General features: G+C 40.4%; 1 protein-coding gene across 2 annotated transcripts in view; it reads left to right on the top strand.

Moving 5' to 3' along the window:
* B4GALT4 (beta-1,4-galactosyltransferase 4) overlaps window positions 1-22,458 on the top strand; it is a 40,045-nt gene extending 17,587 nt beyond the window's left edge. The window contains exons 2-7 of one of the 2 annotated variants that reach the window (XR_005216939.1): window positions 7,216-7,617; window positions 10,685-10,917; window positions 12,738-12,925; window positions 16,905-16,965; window positions 18,732-18,836; window positions 21,532-21,555. Coding sequence is in view for 1 of the 2 variants with exons in the window: in XM_037835972.1 (XP_037691900.1) it covers window positions 7,365-7,617; window positions 10,685-10,917; window positions 12,738-12,925; window positions 16,905-17,027; window positions 18,732-18,836; window positions 21,532-21,664 (1,035 nt within the window). In the remaining variant the exon portion in view is untranslated. Of the gene's footprint in view, window positions 1-7,215; window positions 7,618-10,684; window positions 10,918-12,737; window positions 12,926-16,904; window positions 17,028-18,731; window positions 18,837-21,531 lie in introns of both variants that reach the window. The other variant, XM_037835972.1, reaches the window with a different exon arrangement.
* The last annotated feature ends 241 nt before the right edge of the window (window positions 22,459-22,699 follow it).

Here is a 22,699-nt window from a genome sequence, read left to right as displayed (position 1 = left end):
TTTATAATTGGGCTGTCTGTACTATTGTCATTGAGTTGTAGGATTTCTTTGTATATGCAAGATATCAGTCTTTTGTCAGATACATGGTTTCCAAAAATTTTTTCCCATTGAGTTGGCTGCCTCTTTACCTTTTTGAGAAATTCCTTTGAGGTGCAGAAACTTCTAAGCTTGAGGAGTTCCCATTTATCTATTTTCTCTTTTGTTGCTTGTGCTTTGGGTGTAAAGTCTAGGAAGTGGCCTCCTAATACAAGGTCTTGAAGATGTTTTCCTACATTATCTTCTAGGAGTTTTATGGTACTTTCTTTTATATTGAGATCTTTGGTCCATTTTGAGTTAATTTTTGTGTAGGGGGTGAGGTAGGGGTCCTCTTTCATTCTTTTGGATATGGATATCCAACTCTCCCAGCCCCATTTGTTGAAAAGACCATTATGGCTCAGTTCGGTGACTTTGGGGGCCTTATCAAAGATCAGTCGGCCATAGATCTGAGGGTCTATCTCTGAATTCTCAATTCGATTCCATTGATCTATATGTCTATCTTTGTGCCAGTACCATGCTGTTTTGGCAACTGTGGCTTTATAATAAGCTTCAAAGTCAGGGAGTGTAAGTCCTCCCACTTCGTTTTTCTTTTTTAGAGTGTCTTTAGCAATTCGAGGCATCTTCCCTTTCCAAATAAATTTGATAACTAGCTTTTCCAAGTCTGCAAAGTAGGTTGTTGGAATTTTGATTGGGATTGCATTGAATCTGTAGATGAGTTTGGGTAGAATTGACATCTTAATGACATTTAGCCTTCCTATCCATGAACATGGAATATTTTTCCATCTTTTAAGGTCCCCTTCTATTTCTTTTAGTAGAGTTATGTAGTTTTCTTTGTATAGGTCTTTTACATCTTTGGTTAAGTTTATTCCTAGGTACTTGATTTTTTTAGTTGCTATTGAAAATGGTATCTTTTTCTTGAGTGTCTCTTCAGTTTGTTCATTTCTAGCATATAGAAACATTACTGACTTATGTGCATTAATCTTGTATCCCGCTACTTTGCTAAATTTGTTTATTAGCTCTAGTAGGTGTATCGTTGATTTCTCAGGGTTTTCTAGATATAAGATCATATCATCTGCAAACAATGACAGTTTTACTTCTTCTTTTCCAATTTGGATGCCTTTTATTTCTTTGTCTTGCCGGATTGCCCTGGCTAGCACTTCCAGCACAATGTTGAATAACAGTGGTGACAGCGGGCATCCTTGTCTTGTTCCTGATCTTAGAGGGAAGGCTTTCAGTCTCTCACTATTGAGTACTATGCTGGCTGTGGGTTTTTCATATATGCTCTTTATCATGTTGAGGAAGTTTCCTTCAATTCCTACCTTTTGAAGTGTTTTTATCAAAAAGGGATGTTGGATTTTGTCAAATGCTTTTTCAGCATCTATTGAGATGATCAATTGATTTTTCCCTTTCGAGTTTTTAATGTGTTGTAATACATTGATTGTTTTTCTTATGTTGAACCATCCTTGCATGCCTGGAATGAACCCCACTTGGTCATGGTGTATGATTTTTTTAATGTGTCTTTGGATTCGATTTGCAAGTATTTTGTTGAGGATTTTTGCATCTATATTCATTAGGGAGATTGGCCGGTAGTTTTCCTTTTTTGTAGCATCTTTGCCTGGTTTTGGTATTAGATTGATGTTAGCTTCATAAAATGAGTTAGGTAGTGTTCCATTTTCTTCAATGTTTTGAAAGAGTTTGAGTAAGATTGGTGTCAGTTCTTTCTGGAAAGTTTGGTAGAATTCCCCTGTGAAGCCATCTGGCCCTGGGCATTTATTTGTGGGAAGATTTTTGATGACTGATTGGATCTCTTTGCTTGTGATGGGTTGGTTGAGGTCTTCTATTTCTTCTCTGGTCAGTCTAAGTTGTTCATATGTTTCCAGGAAATTGTCCATTTCTTCTACATTATCCAGTTTGTTGCCATACAGTTGTTCATAATATCCTCTTATAATTTTTTTAATTTCTTCAGGATCTGCAGTTATGTCACCTTTTTCATTCATTATTTTGTTTATATGGGTCTTCTCTCTTTTTGATTTTGTCAGTCTAGCTAGGGGCTTGTCAATCTTGTTGATCTTCTCAAAGAACCAACTTTTGGTGATATTTATCCTTTCTATTGTTTTTTTGTTCTCTATGTCATTTATTTCTGCTTTAATCCTTGTTATTTCTTTTCTTGTACTTGGTTTAGGATTGGTTTGCTGTTCATTTTCTAGCTTCTTCAGTTGATCCATTAGTTCTTTGATTTTGGCTCTTTCTTCCTTTTTAATATATGCGTTTAGTGCTATAAATTTCCCCCTTAGCACTGCTTTTGCTGCATCCCATAGGTTTTGGTATGTTGTGTTCTCATTTTCATTCGTCTCTATATATTTAGCAATTTCTCTTGCTATTTCTTCTTTAACCCACTGATTGTTTAGGAGTGTGTTGTTTAACCTCCAGGTATTTGTGAATTTTCTAAGTCTCTGATGGTTATTGACTTCTAATTGTATTCCATTGTGGTCAGAGAATGTGCTTTGAATAATTTCAATCTTTTTAAATTTATTGAGGCTTGTTTTATGTCCCAGCATATGATCTATTCTGGAGAAAGTTCCGTGAGCACTAGAAAAGTATGTGTATCCTGGTGATTTGGGAAGTAATGTCCTGTAGATGTCTGTTAAATCTAATTCATTTATCAGATTGTTTAGGTTTTCAATTTCCTTATTGGTCTTCTGTCTGGTTGATCTATCTATAGGAGAGAGTGATGTGTTGAAGTCTCCCACAATTATTGTGGAAACATCAATTGCTTCCTTTAGTTTTGCCAATGTTTCTCTCATGTATTTTGTGGCACCTTGATTGGGTGCATAGACATTTACGATTGTTATTTCTTCTTGCTGAATTGCCCCTTTTATTAGTATGTAGTGGCCTTCTTTGTCTCTCAAAACATCCCTGCATTTGAAGTCTATTTTATCTGAGATTAATATTGCTACACCTGCTTTCTTTTGGCTGTAGCTTGCATGAAATATTTTTTTCCATCCTTTCACTTTCAGTTTCTTTGTGTCCCTGTGTCTAAGATGAGTCTCTTGTATGCAACATATTGATGGCTCATTTTTTTTGATCCATTCTGCGAATCTATATCTTTTAATTGGGGAGTTTAATCCATTTACATTCAACATTAAAACCATGAAGGCATTTCTTGAATCGGCCATCTTATCCTTTGGATTATGTTTGCCATATTTTTCCCTCTATCTATTAATATCCTTTATTGTACCCATACCGAATCTCTTTAGTACTGAACCTTTCTCCAGGTCTCTCTGTCCTGTCTTTGTTTCTCTGTCTGTAGGGCTCCCTTTAGTATCTCCAGTAGGGCAGGTCTCTTGTTAGCAAATTCTCTCAGCATTTCTTTGTCTGTGAAAAATTTAAGCTCTCCCTCAAATTTGAAGGAGAGCTTTGCTGGATAAAGTATTCTTGGCTGGAAATTCCTCTCACTCAGAATTTTAAATATATCGTGCCACTGCCTTCTCGCCTCCATGGTGGCTGCTGAGTAGTCACTACTTAGTCTTATGCTGTTTCCTTTGTATGTGGTGAATTGCTTTTCTCTTGCTGCTTTCAGAACTTGCTCCTTCTCTTCTATGTCTGACAGTGTGATCAGTATATGTCTCGGAGTGGGTTTTTTTGGATTTATTCTATTTGGAGTTCGCTGAGCATTTATGATTTGTGTATTTATGTTGTTTAGAAGATTTGGGAAGTTTTCCCCAACAATTTCTTTGAATACTCTTCCTAGACCTTTACCCTTTTCTTCCCCTTCTGGGACACCAATGAGTCTTAAATTCGGACGTTTCATATTATCTATCATATCCCTGAGGTCCATTTCGAGTTTTTCAATTTTTTTCCCCATTCTTTCTTTTATGCTTTCATTTTCCATTCTGTCATCTTCCAGGTCACTGATTCGTTGTTCAACTTCCTCTATTCTTGTACTATGAGTGTCCAGAATCTTTTTAATTTGGTCAACAGTTTCTTTAATTTCCATAAGATCATCCATTTTTTTTATTTAGTCTTGCAATGTCTTCTTTATGCTCTTCTAGGGTCTTCTTGATTTCCTTCATATCCCGTACTATGGTCTCATTGTTCATCTTTAGTTCTTTGAGTAGCTGCTCTAGGTGCTGTGTCTCTTCTGGTCTTTTGATTTGGGTGCTTGGGCTTGGGTTATCCATATCGTCTGGTTTTTTCATATGCTTTATAATTTTCTGTTGTTTTTGGCCTCGTGGCATTTGCTGAACTTGATAGGGTTCTTTTAGGGTTTGTAGACCAGTTGAAGTCCTTATCTCTAATTTATCAGATCTACAGCTTCGTGGAGTACACTTTCTCTAACTAACCAGCAGGTGGCGTCCACGAGCCACCTGTTCTCCACAAGCCAGATCTCCCCTGCTTAGCCTTTTTGGTGAGTGGGGGAGTGAGTCTTGTGGGGCCCAATTGGTGTACCAAGCTTGCGTGTGTAGTTGGTGTTGCCTGCCCTGTATGTGGGGCGTGTTTCTGGGCAGTCGGGGAGGGGGGGTGGCCCTAACAATCAAATCTCCCTGATGATCCTAGAGTTTTAAAGCTGCTGCAATAGTCTAATCCTTCAGTTCAGTCCTGCCACAGTTTGTCTCTGCCACTGACCCACAAGTCTTTGGTATTGGCGTATGGCTCCTGAGACTTGCAAGTGGGCCCCTCTTCCAGGCTGTGCACCCCGGGTCCTCTGTTGAGGGATGACTGTGCTATGTCACAGGTGAATGCCGTCTCCCCAGGGCAGTTCTGGGCTGCTGGGCTGTGTTGGGAGGCTCCCAGTCTGCTCAAATGATGGCTGAATGGGGCTCTGTTAATTCACACTGCTCCCCCTTCCCAGCTCTGGGACATTCAGCTGAGGTTGCAGGGAAGGCTAATGTCCACGCCCAGTTTTGTGGTGTGTGCCTGTTATTTGAAGCACTTCCGTCACACTGGGTTGTCTGGGGCAGCTCTGGGCTATGGGGCTGGCGATGGGCAGGAGTGTTTCCTGTCCACCAGGATGGTGGCTGTGAGCGGACACCCCCCTTTTCTTGGGAAGTTGTGTTGTTTAGTGAATTTTCTCAGCCACTGGATTATTGCCTTTTGTCTCAGAGCTCTCTTAGTTCTGCTCTTGACTTGACGTGCCCAAATTTCAATTCTTTGAAGCTTTCTGTATTGAGCTTCTTAGAGTAATTGTTTTAGAAAAAGCAAAAAGGGTTTAAAAAAAAAAAAAACAAAAAAAAAAAAACGGCCCTCCTCAGAGATCTAGTGGGTTATTGAAATGCTAATAGACAAAGCAACCAGGGCTATTAAGGAAAGGTGCACAGGGCAGAGAGATCAGCTTTGCTTCGGGATTTGCATATGCGCCTCAAGGCCTGATCTCCGCCCTTCCCCTTTCTGTGTTCACCAGAACTCCAAAAATCCTCTGCTTTTATTTTGGAGTTTTTCGTGTTGTTTTTTTTCTATGCCTGTCTCCTCTCTGCTGGGCTGGCTGCTCTCAGAGTCTCTGGTGTCTGGTCTCAGTCTATCTATGGTTGGAGTTTGAATCAGTAGAATGAGTTTCCGATAAGAGCAGCCACTGCAATTCTCCCTTCTCCTTCCTGGAGCTGACAGCCCCTCCTCCCCCGGGACTGAGCCTGGCAGGGAGGGGCGCGGGTCCCCTGGCCGCAAAAACTTACAGATTTCGCTGATCTCAGCAGTTCCACGTTTTCATGAGTGTTGTATGAAGTATGCCCAAAGACAGATTGCTCTGTGGTGTCCAGTCCACGCAGTTCCTGGCTTTTTACCTACTTTCCTGGAGGAGTAACTAAAACATACAGCTCACCAGTCTGCCATCTTGCCCCGCCTCTCGATAGGCACTATTTTTATTCCCATTTTACAAATAAGGAAGTGAAGGCTCAGTTAAGTGATTGGCCCAAGGTCACAGGTGGTATGTGGTGGAGCTACAGTTTTTGTCTAACTACAATCCCCCTGATCTTAAATGCTCTGTTCTTTGAGGAGTCTTACCTATTGTTATTATAGATTATTACCTCCTGTTGGGATTTTCTTGTCTCTGCCCCATACCCTCCACCCCTCCCACCATTGGGATATGCCCTGTGTCAGTGCCTCATTGTGAATAAAACATTTACAATAGAAACATTGTTGGCTTTTTATTCCTTGTTGTCAAGGAACATGTTTTTTTTAGCTCTTACAGAGGAGAAGAGCTTTGTCTTTTCCCTTATTCTCTCTTTGATTTGACATAAACTTCTGTAACACGATCTTGCATTTTGTTAACCTTCTTTTAAAGCTATGCCAGGAAGGTGTAACTGAGGAGAGAATGGTTACAGTCCATTTTTTAGGCCTTACCCTGCTCAGAACTCCCTTCTCTCCTTTGCTTTTAGCTCCTGTACAACATCTGGAAATGGCTTCTCTTCTTGGGTGAGGGACAGCCTGGCAGTAATCCAGAGAGAGCTTCTGTGATGTGTAGTTGGTTGGAATCTTCTATGTCTAAGATCTTTCTGCTCTCTCAATCTTTGGTTGGAGAACTACCATTGCTTTTAGTCCAGGTCTGTTGGGAATAGATTTTCAGTTTGCAATGAAGTGAATCATTTTAGGATAGGATTTCTGTTTTGGTTTGGTAAAGCTGCTGGAATTCAATATACCAGAAATGGGTTGGCTTTTACATTGGGGATTTATTAACTTACAGGTTTACAATCCTAAGGCCATGAAAATGTCCAAATTAAGGCATCATCTGGATGGTACCTTCTCCGAAGAAGGGCTGCTGCTGATCTGGGACTTCTCTGTCACATGGCGATGTCTGCTGGTCCTTCTCTCCCAGGTTTACTTGCTTCCAGCTTCTGGCTTCAGTGGCTTCCTCTCTCAGCTTCTACATGTTTCTGTCTTTTAGCTTCTGTCTCTCTTAGCTTCTATGTGGGGCTTTTTCTCTAAATTTCATCTCTGAGGTCTTTTTCTGTGTTTGTTTTTGTTTTTTAATTCTCTTATAAATGACTTCAGTACGAGGATTAAGACCAATCTTGAATGCGTTGGGTCACATCTCATTTGGAATAACCTAATCAAACGGTCCCACCTACAACAGATCTACACCCACAGGAATGGATTAAAAGAACATGATCTTTTCTTGGGTACATAACAGCTTCAAACCATCATAATTTCCATTGGAAACAAATGTCTTTTATGATTGTCTTTTAGAGACTGTTGGAGCGGAACTGCTGAGCATAAGCAGGCATTGTATCTTCAGTTGCCATCGAGTTTGAATCAGATTGGAAAAGTTGAACTTGAAGAAGCTTCCTAGCCTGCACTGAGGCAGTGAGATACACATAACTCATATAATAAAAGACATGGGCTTCAACGTCACATTCCACCTTTCCTACAAATTCCGATTGCTGTTTCTTTTTACATTTTGCCTGACGGTGGTCGGGTGGGCCACCAGTAATTACTTTGGGGATCCTGTTCGAGAGATTCCTAAAGCAAAGAATTTAATAGTTTATTTCAACAAGTCTGCAGTCTTGAAGAAGGAAGAAATTGTGACTAATACAGCATCTGTGAGAAAAGCAGAGCTTGAAAACTGCCCTTATTTGTCTCCATACCTCAGTAAGTTTTCCTTTTCTTTCTTATTTTACAAGGAACATGTAAACTTTTTATTTAAAGATTGCATATGTACAGAAAATCAGAAGTGTATAGCTTGGTTAAGTTTCACCAAATGAACATACCTACATACTTTTGTAATAAGTAAGTTGAGAAAGGGAATATTACTAGAATCCCAGAGGCTCCCATGCTTCTTTAAAGCACTTGCCTCACTTCAAGATTCTTTAACACCATACCTGAGATTTTCCTGTTTTTGAACTTTATATGATTGGAAACATACTTTGTGTACTCTTTTGTGTCTGACTTCTGTTGCTTAACATTATGATTATGAGATCTATCATATTGTTGTGTGTAGTTGTAGTTTGCTCGTTTTCACTCATGCATAGTATTTTGTTATGTGAATATACCTAATTTTATTATCCAACCACAAAAATCTCAACAGCACACAACAATAAGCTTGTATTTAGCCCACAAGACTGTGGAGTGAGCTGGAGGTTGGTTGATCTAGCCTAGTGGCCTCTCTTCCATGTGTCTCTCACTCTGCTGGGCCCAGTGGGCTAGGCTGGACACGTTTTTCTTATGGTGTTGTCAGAGCTCAAGAGTGCAAAGTAGAAAAATGCAAGCACGCTTGAGCCCCCACTCATGTCACGTCTGTTAACATCTCCTTGGCCAAAGTATGGAGTCAGGGATCAGGGACCAAGTAAGTTTTTCAGTGTTGTCTTTAGAGTTTTTTTCTTAAATATGTTGGATATTTTGCTTCCCCTTTGATTTTACCTTTCAATTTAAATGAACAATAAAGCAGTTTTAGTGAACATATTAGAGAGAAAAAACTCCATGCAGTGTTATTTCCCACACAGCTTGATTCTCCAGAACATAAAAAGTGCTTAAAGTTCTGCAGACACTCCTCTGATGAGCTTTTACTTGTGCTATTCTCTCTTTCTAGAATGCTTTTCCTCAATCCATGTCTGCCTCTTAGATACCTGTTATTCATCAGATGTCTCTTCCAGAAAGGTTTCTGGGACTGCCCAAGTCAGAGTAAATCTTGTGTTTGCTGTGTGCCTGAGCGCCTGTCTGCCTCTCTGCCTGTGAGCTGTGTGCCTGCCTGTGTTTCTGTTGTTGTGTTGATCCCAGTGTATTGTTCATATATTTGCCTTTCTTCCCCAGGAGATAGTGAGTGGGGGATGTAGTCAGGGTGATCCTCTCCAGCTCTGCAAACTCCAGTGTCTCACACAGGACTTGGTAGAGCTGGCTCTGCATATACTAAATTAGCTCTCCGTGGGATGGCCTTTTGCTCTTTGGAGCCTTGTTGCTCTTAGCTGAATTAAAAACTACAGATGCTGTTTCCTAATTCAATCACTGTCTTGTACTGGATTCATATTGGCATGCTGTTTCTGTCACAGAAAACCCAAAACATTATTCCTAATTGTGTGAGGGAAATTGTTCTGTTCACACATTATATAAAAATTGATATTTTTAAGTGCGTTTTTAAAATGCAAATCTGACAGTACTATCTCCTTTGCTCAAAATCCTCACTACACATTTAAGAAGTAATTCCACTCATAAAAGGTAGATGGGCTATGATACAATACTAAATAAGTACCTGGATTAAAGGGGGTGACATAAAGTAGAGTATTAAGAAGGGCCATTAGTCAACGCAAGGTGGAATAAAGCTGGAGAAGAGAATAAATGGAAGCAGATACTAGAAGGTTAGGACACATAAAAAGTTAAGACTGTTAGAAGGTGAGCAGGGGGACTAATTTATTTCAGACCATTGCATGAGGCTCTTTCAGTGGCCAAGAATGGAGGCATGATTAGGTTACCCCAGATGATGCAGTTTATTAAAAGGCTCCACAGGAAACCATCTCAACAGCCAAACCATCTCCCAGCAGCACCTCTAGTAGCTTGCCTTTCACATTACTCAGTTTCTCCTTGTCTATTTTTAGGGCATTACTGACTGCTGACTTAATTCTCCAGTGCAGCCCCTTCAGGAACAGTTCTTGTTAGGACTGCTGACCAGGTGGTTTGAAGCAGTTGCTTACTCTCAGCAGTGGTGGGCAGAGTATTTCAGCCACTTCATAGACACTGGAGCCTTGTCTAAGCAGCCAGGGCTGGTTAGGGAGCAGCAGGTCACATGGAACAAGGCACCGTGACTTATACGTAGGAAGGGCCTGTGACTGCTTTGCTCAGAAGGGGATAGTGCAGCTTGCAACCATGTTGAGATTTTTCAGCCTGACCAGTATATGCAGAGGTTTTGTTTTTGTTTTTTTTTTTAAAAAAGAAGCAAACTCAGTTCCTTAATCAGAACTCTACCTTCTCTCTTATCTGTCGCTATTTCCTGTTAATTTGGAACAGAAGAGGATGGTTGTGGCTTCAGCCTCACCTTTAAACTCTTGCACAGGATTAATTATACCTGGATGGCCCTTGGGTTTCACCCAGGCAGGCTGCTTCCAAACTCACTGAGCACATGCTCTGCTTGATTGGGAAGATCTGTCACGGGCAGAATGGGGAAATTGTTGCAGGTGTTGTACCACTGGGTTAGGAAATAAGGTTGGTTTCTACTTCCTTCCACTACTTTATCTTCAGGAAGCTAGGACAACTCCCAAGAGCTTAGGGAAGGAGTGGGGAAAGGGCCTTGGTTCCATCAACAATTTATTTTTAAGAGACTTGACTCTTCTGGAATTTTGAGAAGGAAAAGAGGATAGAACAAAGGAAAACTTGAAGAGTTACTCTGTTTAACCCTGTTCTCTGCTCTTCAGAGCTGCTCTGTGTCCCCGGGTCACTGAGGGAGTCCACCGCTCTGATATACAGGTGAAAGAGAGAGCCAGAGTTGGTTACCCAACCCCAAGGGATTGCTGTTATAGATCGGTTACTAGCTTTTGCAGCCCATTACCTTAGTCATATGGTTCTGTGATTATAACTTATGACTAAATGGAGCTTAAAGTAATCATAATAAAAGCTAACACTCATGTAGTGCTCACTGTGTGCCAGGCAATGTTCCAAGTGCTCTACGTGTAGTAACTCATGGAAAGCCTCTCAACACCTTATGAGAAAGGTAATTCTCTGTTTATTGTAGGAGGCCTGAACAAGCTCAACTTCAAACCAGATCTCACTTTAGAAGAAGTACGGGCAGAAAATCCCAATGTAGATGGGGGCCGGTATCGCCCAGAGAAATGCAAGGCTTTACAACGAGTCGCCATCCTCATTCCACACCGGAACCGAGAGAGACACCTGATGTACCTGCTGGAACATCTTCACCCCTTTTTGCAGAGGCAGCAGCTAGAGTACGGCATCTACGTCATCCACCAGGTGAGTATGGGGCTGGCCAGAGCCCTATCCTCCGGATCTCCTTCTCTTAAGCCCTTGGACATGTGGCCATTTGTCTATCTTAAACGGAACATCATCAAATGAGAGTTCTCTTATCCTGTCTGTCCTTGAAAGGAATAAAGAAAGTTCTTGTCCCCGGTTGTGGAGTTATGACATCAATTTCTGGGAAATTTTAATGGCTCTTAAATGAAACTCTGGGGGGCATCTATATTTTGTTAACCCTTTCATATTAGCCAGTGATTGCTATTAAGATATTTCTCTGAGATTTGCTGGTCCCCTTAGACTCTCTTCTACATTTGCTATATATGACACAGAAAAATGTTAGAATTCTTTTTCAATATTGAGTATGGCTATTCATGGAAATCTACATAGAAGGATTTGACAGAATACTGCATATCATTAGCCATGAATATTCTTGTAACAGCTCCAAGACTGTTTTCACCTTTCTGCATTTAATTTTGCCACTATTTATTATATAAAACTTGTTATGTCTTGTTTTCATTTTCTGGATTCGCGTATTTATCTCCCAGGAGCATGATTTAGTAGGAATACAGTGTAACCGTAGGCTGCTTTTGAGGAGTTCAGCTCTAAGGTCAGTGGTGTGGGTGATTAAAGATGCCTCTTTATGGTTTTAAAATTTATTGAAAGAAAAAGGAGGCATCAGTTTAAATATCCATGTCTAGCTTTTTAAGACTGGCCCAGGCCATTCCAAATAATTCTCTCTCAAATCCTTAAAAATGCTTAAGAATGCAGTAAAAACCATTAACTTCATACTTAATGTTGGCTATAACCAGTAATATTTGTTTTGGTTACAACTTTTGACAAGTAATATGGTGCAGTTAGCTCTGCAGTGTATACTTTATAATAAACTGAGGCTCTTAAAAATCAATGTGCATAGTATATCTATGCCCACTTCTGAGGACTTGAAACAGAATTTTAATGTTACATTGGCTTATAATTATTTTTGTTTTTAACATTGCTGGTCATAGCTATGATTTCTTTGATTTTGCATTCCTACTGAGGACAGCAAACCTCAAGGTATAATATTTTTATGAATAGAAAAATATGTCTACTTGTGTTACTCTTTTCAGGAGATCACTGTGATAATTTCCAAGAACTGCCTTACTTTTGTTAAGATAAGCTGTTTTTTGAACTGGAATTTATTCTTATGGAATTAATCCAAACTGCCATGACATAATTAATACTGTAAAATCTTTTTCATGCTGTAGCTCTGGCCATATTACAGGTCAAATCATGTTCTTTTTCACCCAGCATGTGCTCTTTTTTTCTGGCCTCCATAAGGCCAGTGTGAGGTTTAGCCTCAACCTTTAGTGTTGATTCTGTTACAGTGATTCCAAGAAACTTTTATGTAGCTTAGAAATATTAGCAATAACCTTCTCTGTTTATAGATTAAGATTTCTTGATTCTTTCTGGCAGGCCATTAACTTAATCTCTTGGAAGCTTAGTGTAAATTGTAGTATAGAGTAACCGACGGGGACCAACTGAGAATCGAATAGTGAGGAAATAGATACTAATTGGTGCATTAATATGTAAGGATGATCTTGTAGGTTTTTACATGGAATAAAGGTATGTTTTTTAGTTATGGAATTAAAGTATGTATGAAACCTGAAGAAAAAAAACAAATGGTCTTTATCACTAATACCTTTACTCTGTCAAATCTTCATGTCGTAAGTGTAGTCTTGTGTCAGCACCAATATACCAACTCCTGAATCAAAACAGAAGAGGGGCAAAGCATGAAACTGTCTTAAGAGATTTTCAAGTTATAATTTTCGTATTTATAGGCTGGAAGTAAGAAGTTTAATCGAGCCAAACTCCTGAATGTGGGCTATTTAGAAGCTCTCAAGGAGGAAAACTGGGATTGCTTCATTTTCCACGATGTGGACTTGGTGCCTGAGAATGACCTTAACCTTTACAAGTGTGAGGACCAGCCAAAGCACCTGGTGGTTGGCAGGAACAGCACTGGGTACAGGTAAGGCTGCTCTGCCAATGGGATGTTTAGGTTAAGAAGCTTGTCCTGTTTATGATCAAAGCCGTGTGTGTGTAGTGTCCAGAGTGCCTTAGGAAAACAAGAAATAGGAAAAATGGTCCATGGTATATCACTTAAGGTTCAAAATAGCAAATAGAGAAAGTCATAAGGACAAAACTCCCACACTATCCTTGGCAGAGGATCACAAAGACGAGAGAAAGAACATGAGAGGGGAAATAATTCAAGCATTGCAAATGGTAGCCAGCTTCACCCTGCAGTGCCCACCTAGTGGAACTTGTCCCACACCAAGTAGAACTTGTCCCACACCAAGTAGAACTCAGGTAGCTTCTCATCTATCCCGACTTTCCCCTCTAGGATGTAACAAGATCTTGCTTCTTAGGTCAACTTTTTTAGTCTTATGTTGTGAGACTGACATTTTAGCTGGCATCTTTCCAGCTTTGGGGAGGGCAGAGTCATATTTACCAGTCCGCTCAGGGAAAGTCCCTTTCTCTCAAAGCCACTGCAGGAAGTGCTAGGTACGTTTATCTCTGTCCTCCTATTCTTGTTTCCTTTGAAGAGAGGCATAGCTGCTTTTCAGCCATATTTTATACCAGCTCTTATTCAGGCACAACTAAGGAAATATAGTGACCAAAAAAATTTCTCTACTAATGGAACTCTATATTGCTTATGTGTGTGCATGCTTACCTGTCAGATTTCCCCAAGCACTTACGTGCTAAGATCTTTGGTGCTTACCATTCTAGGGGCCATGAGACCATTGGGTAAGGTAGAGTGTCTGTCTTCAAGGAGCTCTTTGTTGAGTGCTGGAGTGGGGCAATAGGTAGTGACAGCAGAGTTACATCATTTTTGCATTTAACTTCTGTAAATTCAATTATGAGTACTTGGCAATGAGAAGCAGAGATGGAGAGAGGGAGGAGGAGAGATAAGTATAAAATTATATACGGGATTCTACCAGCCAAGTGTGTACTCGGGAGTGAGTGTGAGACGGAAACTGTGACTCTCTTGATACATTGCTTGGTCTTGGTTTCCATGTTTCTCTTATGATGTAGGCCTCTCATTTTGGACTATTTAAGAGATTTTCAAGAGAAACATTGACTGTCAGTGATTTTTGCCATATAAATTGACTTTAAAATCTAATCCTTGCAGAAGCTGTGGGATGTAAAGAAACAACTAGAATAAAGTATGATAGGGAGAGCGTGGAACACCTACGGAAGGGTTTAATCCTGTTCCCCAGGGAAAGTGGCATCGTATCGTGTAGGACCATTGGGAGCTAGCTGGCAGAGTTCCAAGACATGGAACTAAGACAGAACATGGCACAGTTTTTTGGGGGGAAATGCAAGTAGTTCATCAGTATTCAAGGATGAATGTCTGGGAGGGTAGAGAGAGGAGGGGTGAGGCTGGGAAGGGACCAGATTATGAGGCCTTGTTTGCTCTGTTAAAGAGTTTGGATTTCCTTTGGAAGGGAGTGTTTGGCACATGGTCACACCTGGGGAATGATAGGAGAATGATCACTTCAGTTGGTGTTTCCAAATTGGATGGAGTGAGGCAGGAGGAGAGAAACTGAGGAGAGAGAGATGTCATCCTGAATGAGGGCTAGGGGGAGGGGTCCTGAAGACAATCAGGTTTTTTCCTTTGAGGCACTTGACCTTTGAATCAGAACCTTGTTATCTGGAGGATTTTTTTTTTGTTGGTGTCCTCAGGCTACCTCTGCATTGAAGAGAGTAGCATATTGTGGCTGGACACCTTGGTTTTATTCAGAAGCACATCAAATCTGCCATCTGTTCATTTTTTTTTAATGTAAAATTAAGATAGTGTTATCTACAATACAGAATACCCTTCAGACCCTTGCCACAGATGATGATAAACCCAGTTTTATTCTGTTGCCCAATTATTTCTAAATGTCTGTGATGAGAAATTATAATCACAAAGGATTGTTTGAAGGACAGGTATTTTTCTAGGAATCTAGATTTCATCCCTGTTTTAAAGCTGTACCATTAGAAAGCCAAGTTCTTGAGTATTCCTGCCTGGAAATGATTTTGAGTTACACTTGGGAGTCATGGTCTTGGCTTTCGTGAGGGGCACTCACTCCAAGAAACAGCCCATGCATGAATCCTGCTGTTGTAACTTGCTATTGTGACTGGCCAGACATTTCTTTTATAACTAAATATTAGGAAGGACTTTGTCTCCCTTGAGTAACCAGCAGGTTTTCTTAAAGCAAATCAAGTAATTGACTCTGTCTTTCCTTTTGATCAGGATGCAAGAAACTCTGAGACAAATCCATGACCCTCTTAGAAACTGAAAATAATCTTATCATATTTGCAAATCAGAACTCTAATACATTTCTTATCTTAATCTTCTATTCTGATCTAAGTTTTTCTCTGGTCCTGGTTTGCCATTTACATTTTTCTATTTTGTTGTATCATATAGATTGGCTCATATTTTGTGGCCAGGGGAGAGATACATGTATAGAAAAGTAGGAGCTAACCTCTTCCCGATTCATTTTTTTTAATGGTATTTTTTCTTCTTTTTTTTTAAGAGAAGTTGTGGGTTTACAGAACAATCATGCATAATCCCCCATACCTTTTACCTTTGCCACTCTGAGCAAAATCCCTCTAGTTGCAGGCAGCTATGTGCTGCCCCCTGCTGCTCACTGTGTGTCACTGCATATAAACCATAGAACTTAACTTGTCCCATACTTTATTCACTATCACAACACTGTGAGTATGATAAGTGAAACCAGCAATAAATGTTTCTTAATCCTTGGGTCAGTGATAAAGCTCTGGACCAGCACATCGCAAATTTTGCTGTCAAGAATTCCTTTGGAACCTGCCTGCTTTTGACAAGGACTCTTCTGTTATTTTATGGTTTCATTTTCTCCAACCTTGGGTCTTAAAGACCTTTAAAAATAAATATTCCTTGTGAAACTGAGAGTTCTTTGACCTTTTTCACTGACTTGTCTCCTGATCTCCTTCACACTCCAGCTAAACTGGTCTCCATGTGGACTTCAAAGAACCTGCACTTGTCTTCCTCTCTTGCTTTTTCTTATGGAGTTCTGGCCCCCTGCAAGTCCTTAATTTTTCTACCTATTCAAATACTTCCATGCCCAACTCCTCCTGATGCGGGGGTGTCTCTTTCTTCCAAGTCCTGATAACATTCACCTCTGTTGTTAGATTATAAGGTCTTTGAGGGCACAGGCCACATGTTATAGTGTTTAGCCAGCTGCACCTGGTGGATAGTGGTTACTTAGTAAATCACTACTACATAATCAAGGCTTGTTCTCACGGTGCTCCTCGTTGGTGCATGGCACGTCTCCCAGGTTATGCCTGGGCAGTGCTTCTACTCACAGTTTCCTGGTAAAGCTGCTGGTCTTTAGATAGTTAAAATCCCTCCCTGGGGAGACGGAATGATAACCAGAATCTGAGGTGGAGATTTGCGTGTGCAAGAATGGAGATTTGCATACAGAGTTATACAGGGTAAGCAGATTCTCTGGGTGAGAGCTGTCTCCTGCTTCCCTCCCCCCCCTTAAAGTAAAGAAAAAGTATAAGTAATTATGCCACAGCTGGCTGCAGCCTCAGGATACTTCTTAAGCCAGTGTCCTTGGCAGCCACCACCAATTGCTTGGATTGGCACACAGTATGAAATCTGCCCCTGCATCTGACGTTGTGGTGCACATTACAGGCACCTTCTCTAGACCTCTAGATGCAAACATTAATAATAACAGATGAGTGGCACCTTGCTTAATGAGCAGAGCAGAGAAGACAACTAGACAGGAAGGAAGGCAGGACAAGGAATGCCAGGAATGTGGCATGTGGGTGTCAAGCAGGAGTGGATGGGTGAAAGTAGATGGTCTTCCAAGTATTCCTAGAATGCCACCAGTTAAATTAGAGATTGCAGAAGCCTCTGTGGAGAACAAAAGGGCTTTGTACTAATGTTCTTACCTTTTCTCTTCTCTCTTTTGCTGCAGGCTACGTTACAAAGGATATTTTGGGGGTGTTACTGCCTTAACTAGAGAGCAGTTTTCCAAGGTGAATGGATTCTCTAACAACTACTGGGGATGGGGAGGAGAAGACGATGACCTCAGACTCAGGTGAACAACAGAAAAAGTCCCCTTTACGGGGCTTTGCTAGCAGTGGTGGCTCTGGAAACCTGCATTTGTGTATACTTGCTAAGGTTACCAGTTCAGCCAGTCCAAGGCCACAGATTTGGGCTTAAAGAGTGTGGCAAGGGGCGGAGGGAGGGCAGGATGGCCTAAAAGGCTGTTTGCCAGCGACTGCTTAAAAATGACAGTGGTGAACTGCTCCTGGCTTGTGGGTATCTGAGATCCAGAAGTGTTGGAAGTTTCTGTGCACTTGGCAGTGGGTAGTACCTACCTAGTGGTAGTGAATGAATAGTCTCACCTGGATGGAGGGTGTCTGGGAAAACTGCATTTTGGGAAAAGTAGCTGGAAGGACGTATTATAAGCCTGTGCTTTCCCTCAGGCCCTGGCATGGTTTCCAACATCCAGAGCAGGATATGCTGCAGCCTCTGAGATGCTGCACGTACTGAAACAGGCACGGATGTCCACTGTCACCATTAGCCAGCCCCGCACATTGTGGGAGCAGCTAGGCCTGACTGCAGGCCTATTGGCATTACTCTCAGGTTTCCTTGGACTACTTTCTTTTTTGGGAGCCCAAAGGGAATAAGTCTTGCTGCCTCCCTTGACTCTCTTCTCTGAACTTGGGTTTCATAGCCAGTTAGTTATAGATATCCCTGACCCCTAGAAATAAGTAAATATTCAAGAGCCTATAGTCAGTATCCTCAGACTGGTAATCAAAGAGCCTCTTTTGCTATCAGGGGATCCCTCTCTCTCCTGCATTTGCCTCTTGGAAAGGAGATTTCTAAGCTGGGGTTCTAAATTAACAGATGTGTGACTGTCAGAAATTTTCCACTGCTGTGGCAAAAAGAAGCCAGGGTCCTGGTGCTGGTTTTGTTCCCATGTCTAGGCTGGGAGTCTGTGGACTGTTTTTGGCCTGACCAAGGGTTCCACGAGAATGGCCATAGTGATAGGCTGGAGTCGTTACGGGCCAGCCCATCAGCACTCCCGTGGCCACAGCTCAATAACTGGGCAGAGGGTACTTGGTAGATTTCAGGGCTGTCATAGTAAGGGCTAGAGGTAAAGGATATCCATCTTCTTCCCCAAATCCATTTCACTGCCCAGTTGGGCATGTTGTACTGACTATGCCTCTCCACTGTCCTTTATTCCTATTGTCCCTCTGTTTCAAGGTTTGCTTTCATTTGATGAGAACATTATAGCCTCCAGAATGATTCTCGGCTAATGCTATGGATAGACCAAAATTATTTGAACCTAAGACTTGGTTGAGATTTATTTCCTAAACATTTATCACCTGTGCAGCAGGTGCCACTAGTTTTTGCACTTATATATTAGTTTGCAAAGCTTGTTCTATGTGGATTATCTTATTTGAGCCTTTCAAATCAACACCATATCATCATTGCCATTTTGTAGATGAGGAAACTGAGACCTGGAGTAGTGATTTAACTTACCTCAGTTGTAAATAGCAGTCTAGATTTGAACCTAGGTTTGTGGTTCTAAAGATCATGACCTTAAATGATCATTTCTTCCTTTGTTAAAAGAAGACAACATTAAGTAAATTATGGATCCTAAGAGACTTGATTCTTCTACTCCTTTGGTATGTTTTAAAATAAGTACATTCACAGCTTTTTAAGTGCTTAGTGGTAGATAAGGGGAAGGTTTTTTTTTTTTTTTTTTTAATTTCCTCTGTTATTTTACTAGGGTTGAGCTCCAAAGAATGAAAATATTGCGGCCGCTGCCTGAAGTGGGTAAATACACAATGATCTTCCACACTCGAGACAGAGGCAATGAGGTGAACGTAGACCGGTAAGCCCTGGATTCTTACACCTAGCAAGCTACCTGCCTACATTATCTCTTGTGTCAGTAAGAACTATGATATACTATACTGTATTAAATCAGGTCAGCCAGCTCATTTTGGTAAAAACTTTTTATTAAGGAAAATTTCAGATACAAAGGTGGTATAGTGAACTCCCACAGACCCTATAGCCAGCTTCAACAGCTCATGGCCTTTCTTCTTTCCTCCACTGTTTTCTCCTCCTCCACCAGAGTATTTAGAATCAAATTATAGACATCATAGCATTTCATCTGTTAAATACTTCATTCACTATGTCTCTATAAAATATAAGAAATGTCATTAAAAAATTACATAGCCACAATACCAGTATTATTCCTAAAATAGAGTTAATATCATTAATTAAGATTAATATCATCAAATGTCCATTCAATGTTTAGATTTCCCTGATTATCTCCTAAGTGTTTTTTTTTTTTTTTTTTTTTTAAATGGTTTGTTCAGATCAGGATCCAGAAGAGGTCCACACATTGGACTCATAATCTTTCAGATCTCTTTTAATCTATAGGTTCCTCCTCCTCTCCTTTTTTCTTCCTTGCAGTTTAATTTTAAATGATCCAGGTCATTTGTCCAATGGAATTTCTCACAAAATGGATTTTACTGATTGCATTCTGGTGGTATAACCTGAAATGTTCCTATCATCTCTGTTTCCTGTAAACTGGGAGTTAGATCTGAGGCTTGAACAGATTCAGGTACATTTTTTTGGGAAGAACTCTTCATAGATGGTGCTGTGTACCTGTTCCTGTGTCACAACAGGAGGACATAATGTCTTTTTGTGATGTTAGGATTGATATGTGGGTTCTGGTATTATCAGCTTTATTCGTTCATTATGAGATTCCCCTTCAATTTTTCATCTCATATTTTTAGCAGCCATTGATGATCATTGCCTAAATCCATTATTTAAGTAGGGATTGCAAAATTGTGATAACTCTAATTCTCCCATTCCTTTTGCAAATATCAGATAGATTTTTCTACATAGATGTATTTGCCCTTTTCAACTATTTGATTATCCTGGGTTATAGAGGCAGAATAGAGGGAAAGAAACAAACATTCATTTATCAGTTTTCAGAATAATGAGTTAGTGTTCCTACCATCCTTCAGGATGTAGTTAATACTCTTTTTGATGTCCACGTTGTTCGCCTTTGGCCATTGTGATCTCTTTCAAGTTGGCTCCTGAATCCTTTTCACATAATCAGGGTAGTCTTTGAGAGTTTCCTTTCCTGTGCTCTGGTGTGGCAAGATATTCCAGACTTGAATTGTACTTTTTCAGCCTCAGAAATTAGCCCTTTCCTCAGGAGCCCTGGCAGATAAGTCAGTTCTTATGGGGCTATGATTGAAGAGTCTACATTTCTTTGTGCAGATATTTTTCCCTAAATTTAAAAATAATACTAAAGGGCTTTTAACCCCAAATTTAGACATATGTCTACCATTCTAACAAAACATCTATTTCTGTTTTCCATGTGTCTTTCTAGTTGTTGTCCATAGGCAGGTGTTTTTCTTTTTAAATTTTAAGAAATTAATTATTGAAGAGATAGAAAAGAATGCTTATACATTACATGAAATGCATGAAGATTCTTGGCACGTGAACGCTGGTGGTGTCCCCCACCTAATTTATGTCCAGCACCTTTGTGGTCTCCCCAATCCCATGTTCTTCCCTCCCCCTTCAGAGGTGATATTTTCCTGAATTTTTGTGCTTATTTCCTTGCTTTTCTTGTTTTTCCATATGTTTGTATTTTTAAAGCAAAGGTTATTTAGTTTTGCATATTTTTCAACTTTATGTAAGTAAAACCGTACTGTATTTATTCTTTTATGACTTTACTTAGCTCAATGTTATGCTGCTTTTCTCCAGCCACATTGTTACATGTAACTGAGATTCATTGTTTTTCACTGCTAAGCTCCTGGAGACCTCTTCAGTTCACTTCTCACTTTTCTCTCCATATTTGGGGGCCCCAGTCACACTGAATGACTTATTCTTCCTCAGAAGCATCCTGTGCTGCTTTCACAGGCTGGCATTTCTTCCCAGAGTGTCCTTCCCCACCTTCTTCACTTCATGAGAATCTCCTCTTTTAAGCCGCAGTAATAGTTACCTTCTCTATGACTCCTTCAGGCTCACTCAGGAAGTTAGGTGCCCCTTCATCCATCCTCATCCACATACATTCTTAACTTTTTTTTGAAACTTTTGAAAGCTTTGTACCTTCTCTGCCTATAGAGACAGATTCTCCCAACAACACTGGGGAGTTCAGAGCCGCCTGAAACGTATCCAAGGGCCTATTAGCAGTGGTTCATGCCTCAGGCCAAAACAGTCAGTCAGTGCCCTCCCTATTACGGCACATGTCACATTGTTTCAGTATTATTTGTATGTCCTTCTACCCTGTAGACTGGCAGCTCCCTGAGGGCAGGGACTCTCTTCATCATTGGTTCCCAGGGTCTTACATGGGGTCAGACATAGTAAATCTTAGAATGGACACATGACTGTAACACTGGTATCTGTTACCTTAGATGGGGAAAACTAACTTTTTTTGCAGTGGGAAACGTGGCAGATAAAAGAATTTACAAGAATGCTTTTGCCACATTTTGGGGTGAAGCCAAAAGCAATGTAAATATATGTTAAGTTATTCTTTTATCATCCACATTTGTTCTTTTTATTTTTAGGATGAAGCTCTTACATGAGGTGGCACGAGTCTGGAAAACAGATGGGTTGACTAGTTGTTCTTATAAATTACTGTCTGTGGAACACAATCCTTTATATATCAACATTACAGTGGATTTTTGGTCTGATCCATGACCCTGGATATTTTGGTGACATTTGGAAGAACTGAATTGATTGCAGTAATTTTGGCCTAGAGACTTTCCCTCAGTAGCACACATTAAGAACTTGTTGCAGCTAATTATTGGGCTGAATTTTTCCTTTTTTTATTTTCTTAGTAGAGCTCCTGGTGATATGGAATGTAAAACAATGGTAACAAGACAGCTTTCTTAGTCGTTTGATCATGAGGTTTGAATATTGTAGTATAGATACTTGGAGGACTAAGTGTAAAAGGACTGCTCAAAGGACATAATGAAGGCTGCTTGAGAACTCTGGTTGAAGGATATTTATTTGAGTTTGAAGTGACACATTATGGGATAAAAGGCCATAGGAAATAACACTGCTGAATGTCTCGGAGAATCAGAATTGTTCTTGTCCAAGATAGAATGGTACGAAGATGTATTTCTGTTACTCATTGATCCTGCATGGTCATTTGTGAAGAGGTGGGTCCCAAGTGAGAAGAAGCCCATGAACATAAAAGAGGGGAGTAAAGGTGGAGACTCAAGATCCCGTGAACATGGGAGAGAAGTGGCAGGAGGACAGAAGGTCAGATGACGAGGTGGCTGCAGTGGTGCTGCTGCTGCTGCTGCTTTGCAGTGGATGCCGCCTGCCCAGATACTCCTCCCAGTAACAGCCCAGCAGAGGACACATTATCTACTAGTTTTTTAAGCACTTTTGTAAAACGATTTTGTACATGTAGGATATGAATGAACAGTTTACAAATTAACTAATAATACATCTGGAGTACCTCTGTAGTAAAATACAAAAAAGCTTTGGGTGTTCAGTCTTGTTTTTTACAGTTGTTTGTGGCATTCAAGGGTATTCATTTCAGTATCCATAAATCTAAACGTCTTAACAAAAACAAAAACTCACCCACTTCCTCTGTGTTTCATACTTCTATTTCTTTCCTCTTTTCTTCCTATGTACGACCTCCACATAATCAATAGTAGGACTAGCAGGGTTGGCCTCAGGGGCAGACAGAGGAATAGGGCAGGAAGGAGTGGAGCTAGCTTT

This window comes from Choloepus didactylus, chromosome 1 (genome assembly GCF_015220235.1).
Source record: "Choloepus didactylus isolate mChoDid1 chromosome 1, mChoDid1.pri, whole genome shotgun sequence".
NCBI lineage: Eukaryota > Metazoa > Chordata > Mammalia > Pilosa > Megalonychidae > Choloepus > Choloepus didactylus.
Note: the sequence above shows the minus strand (reverse complement) of the source record. Positions and strands in the feature narration are given on the sequence as shown.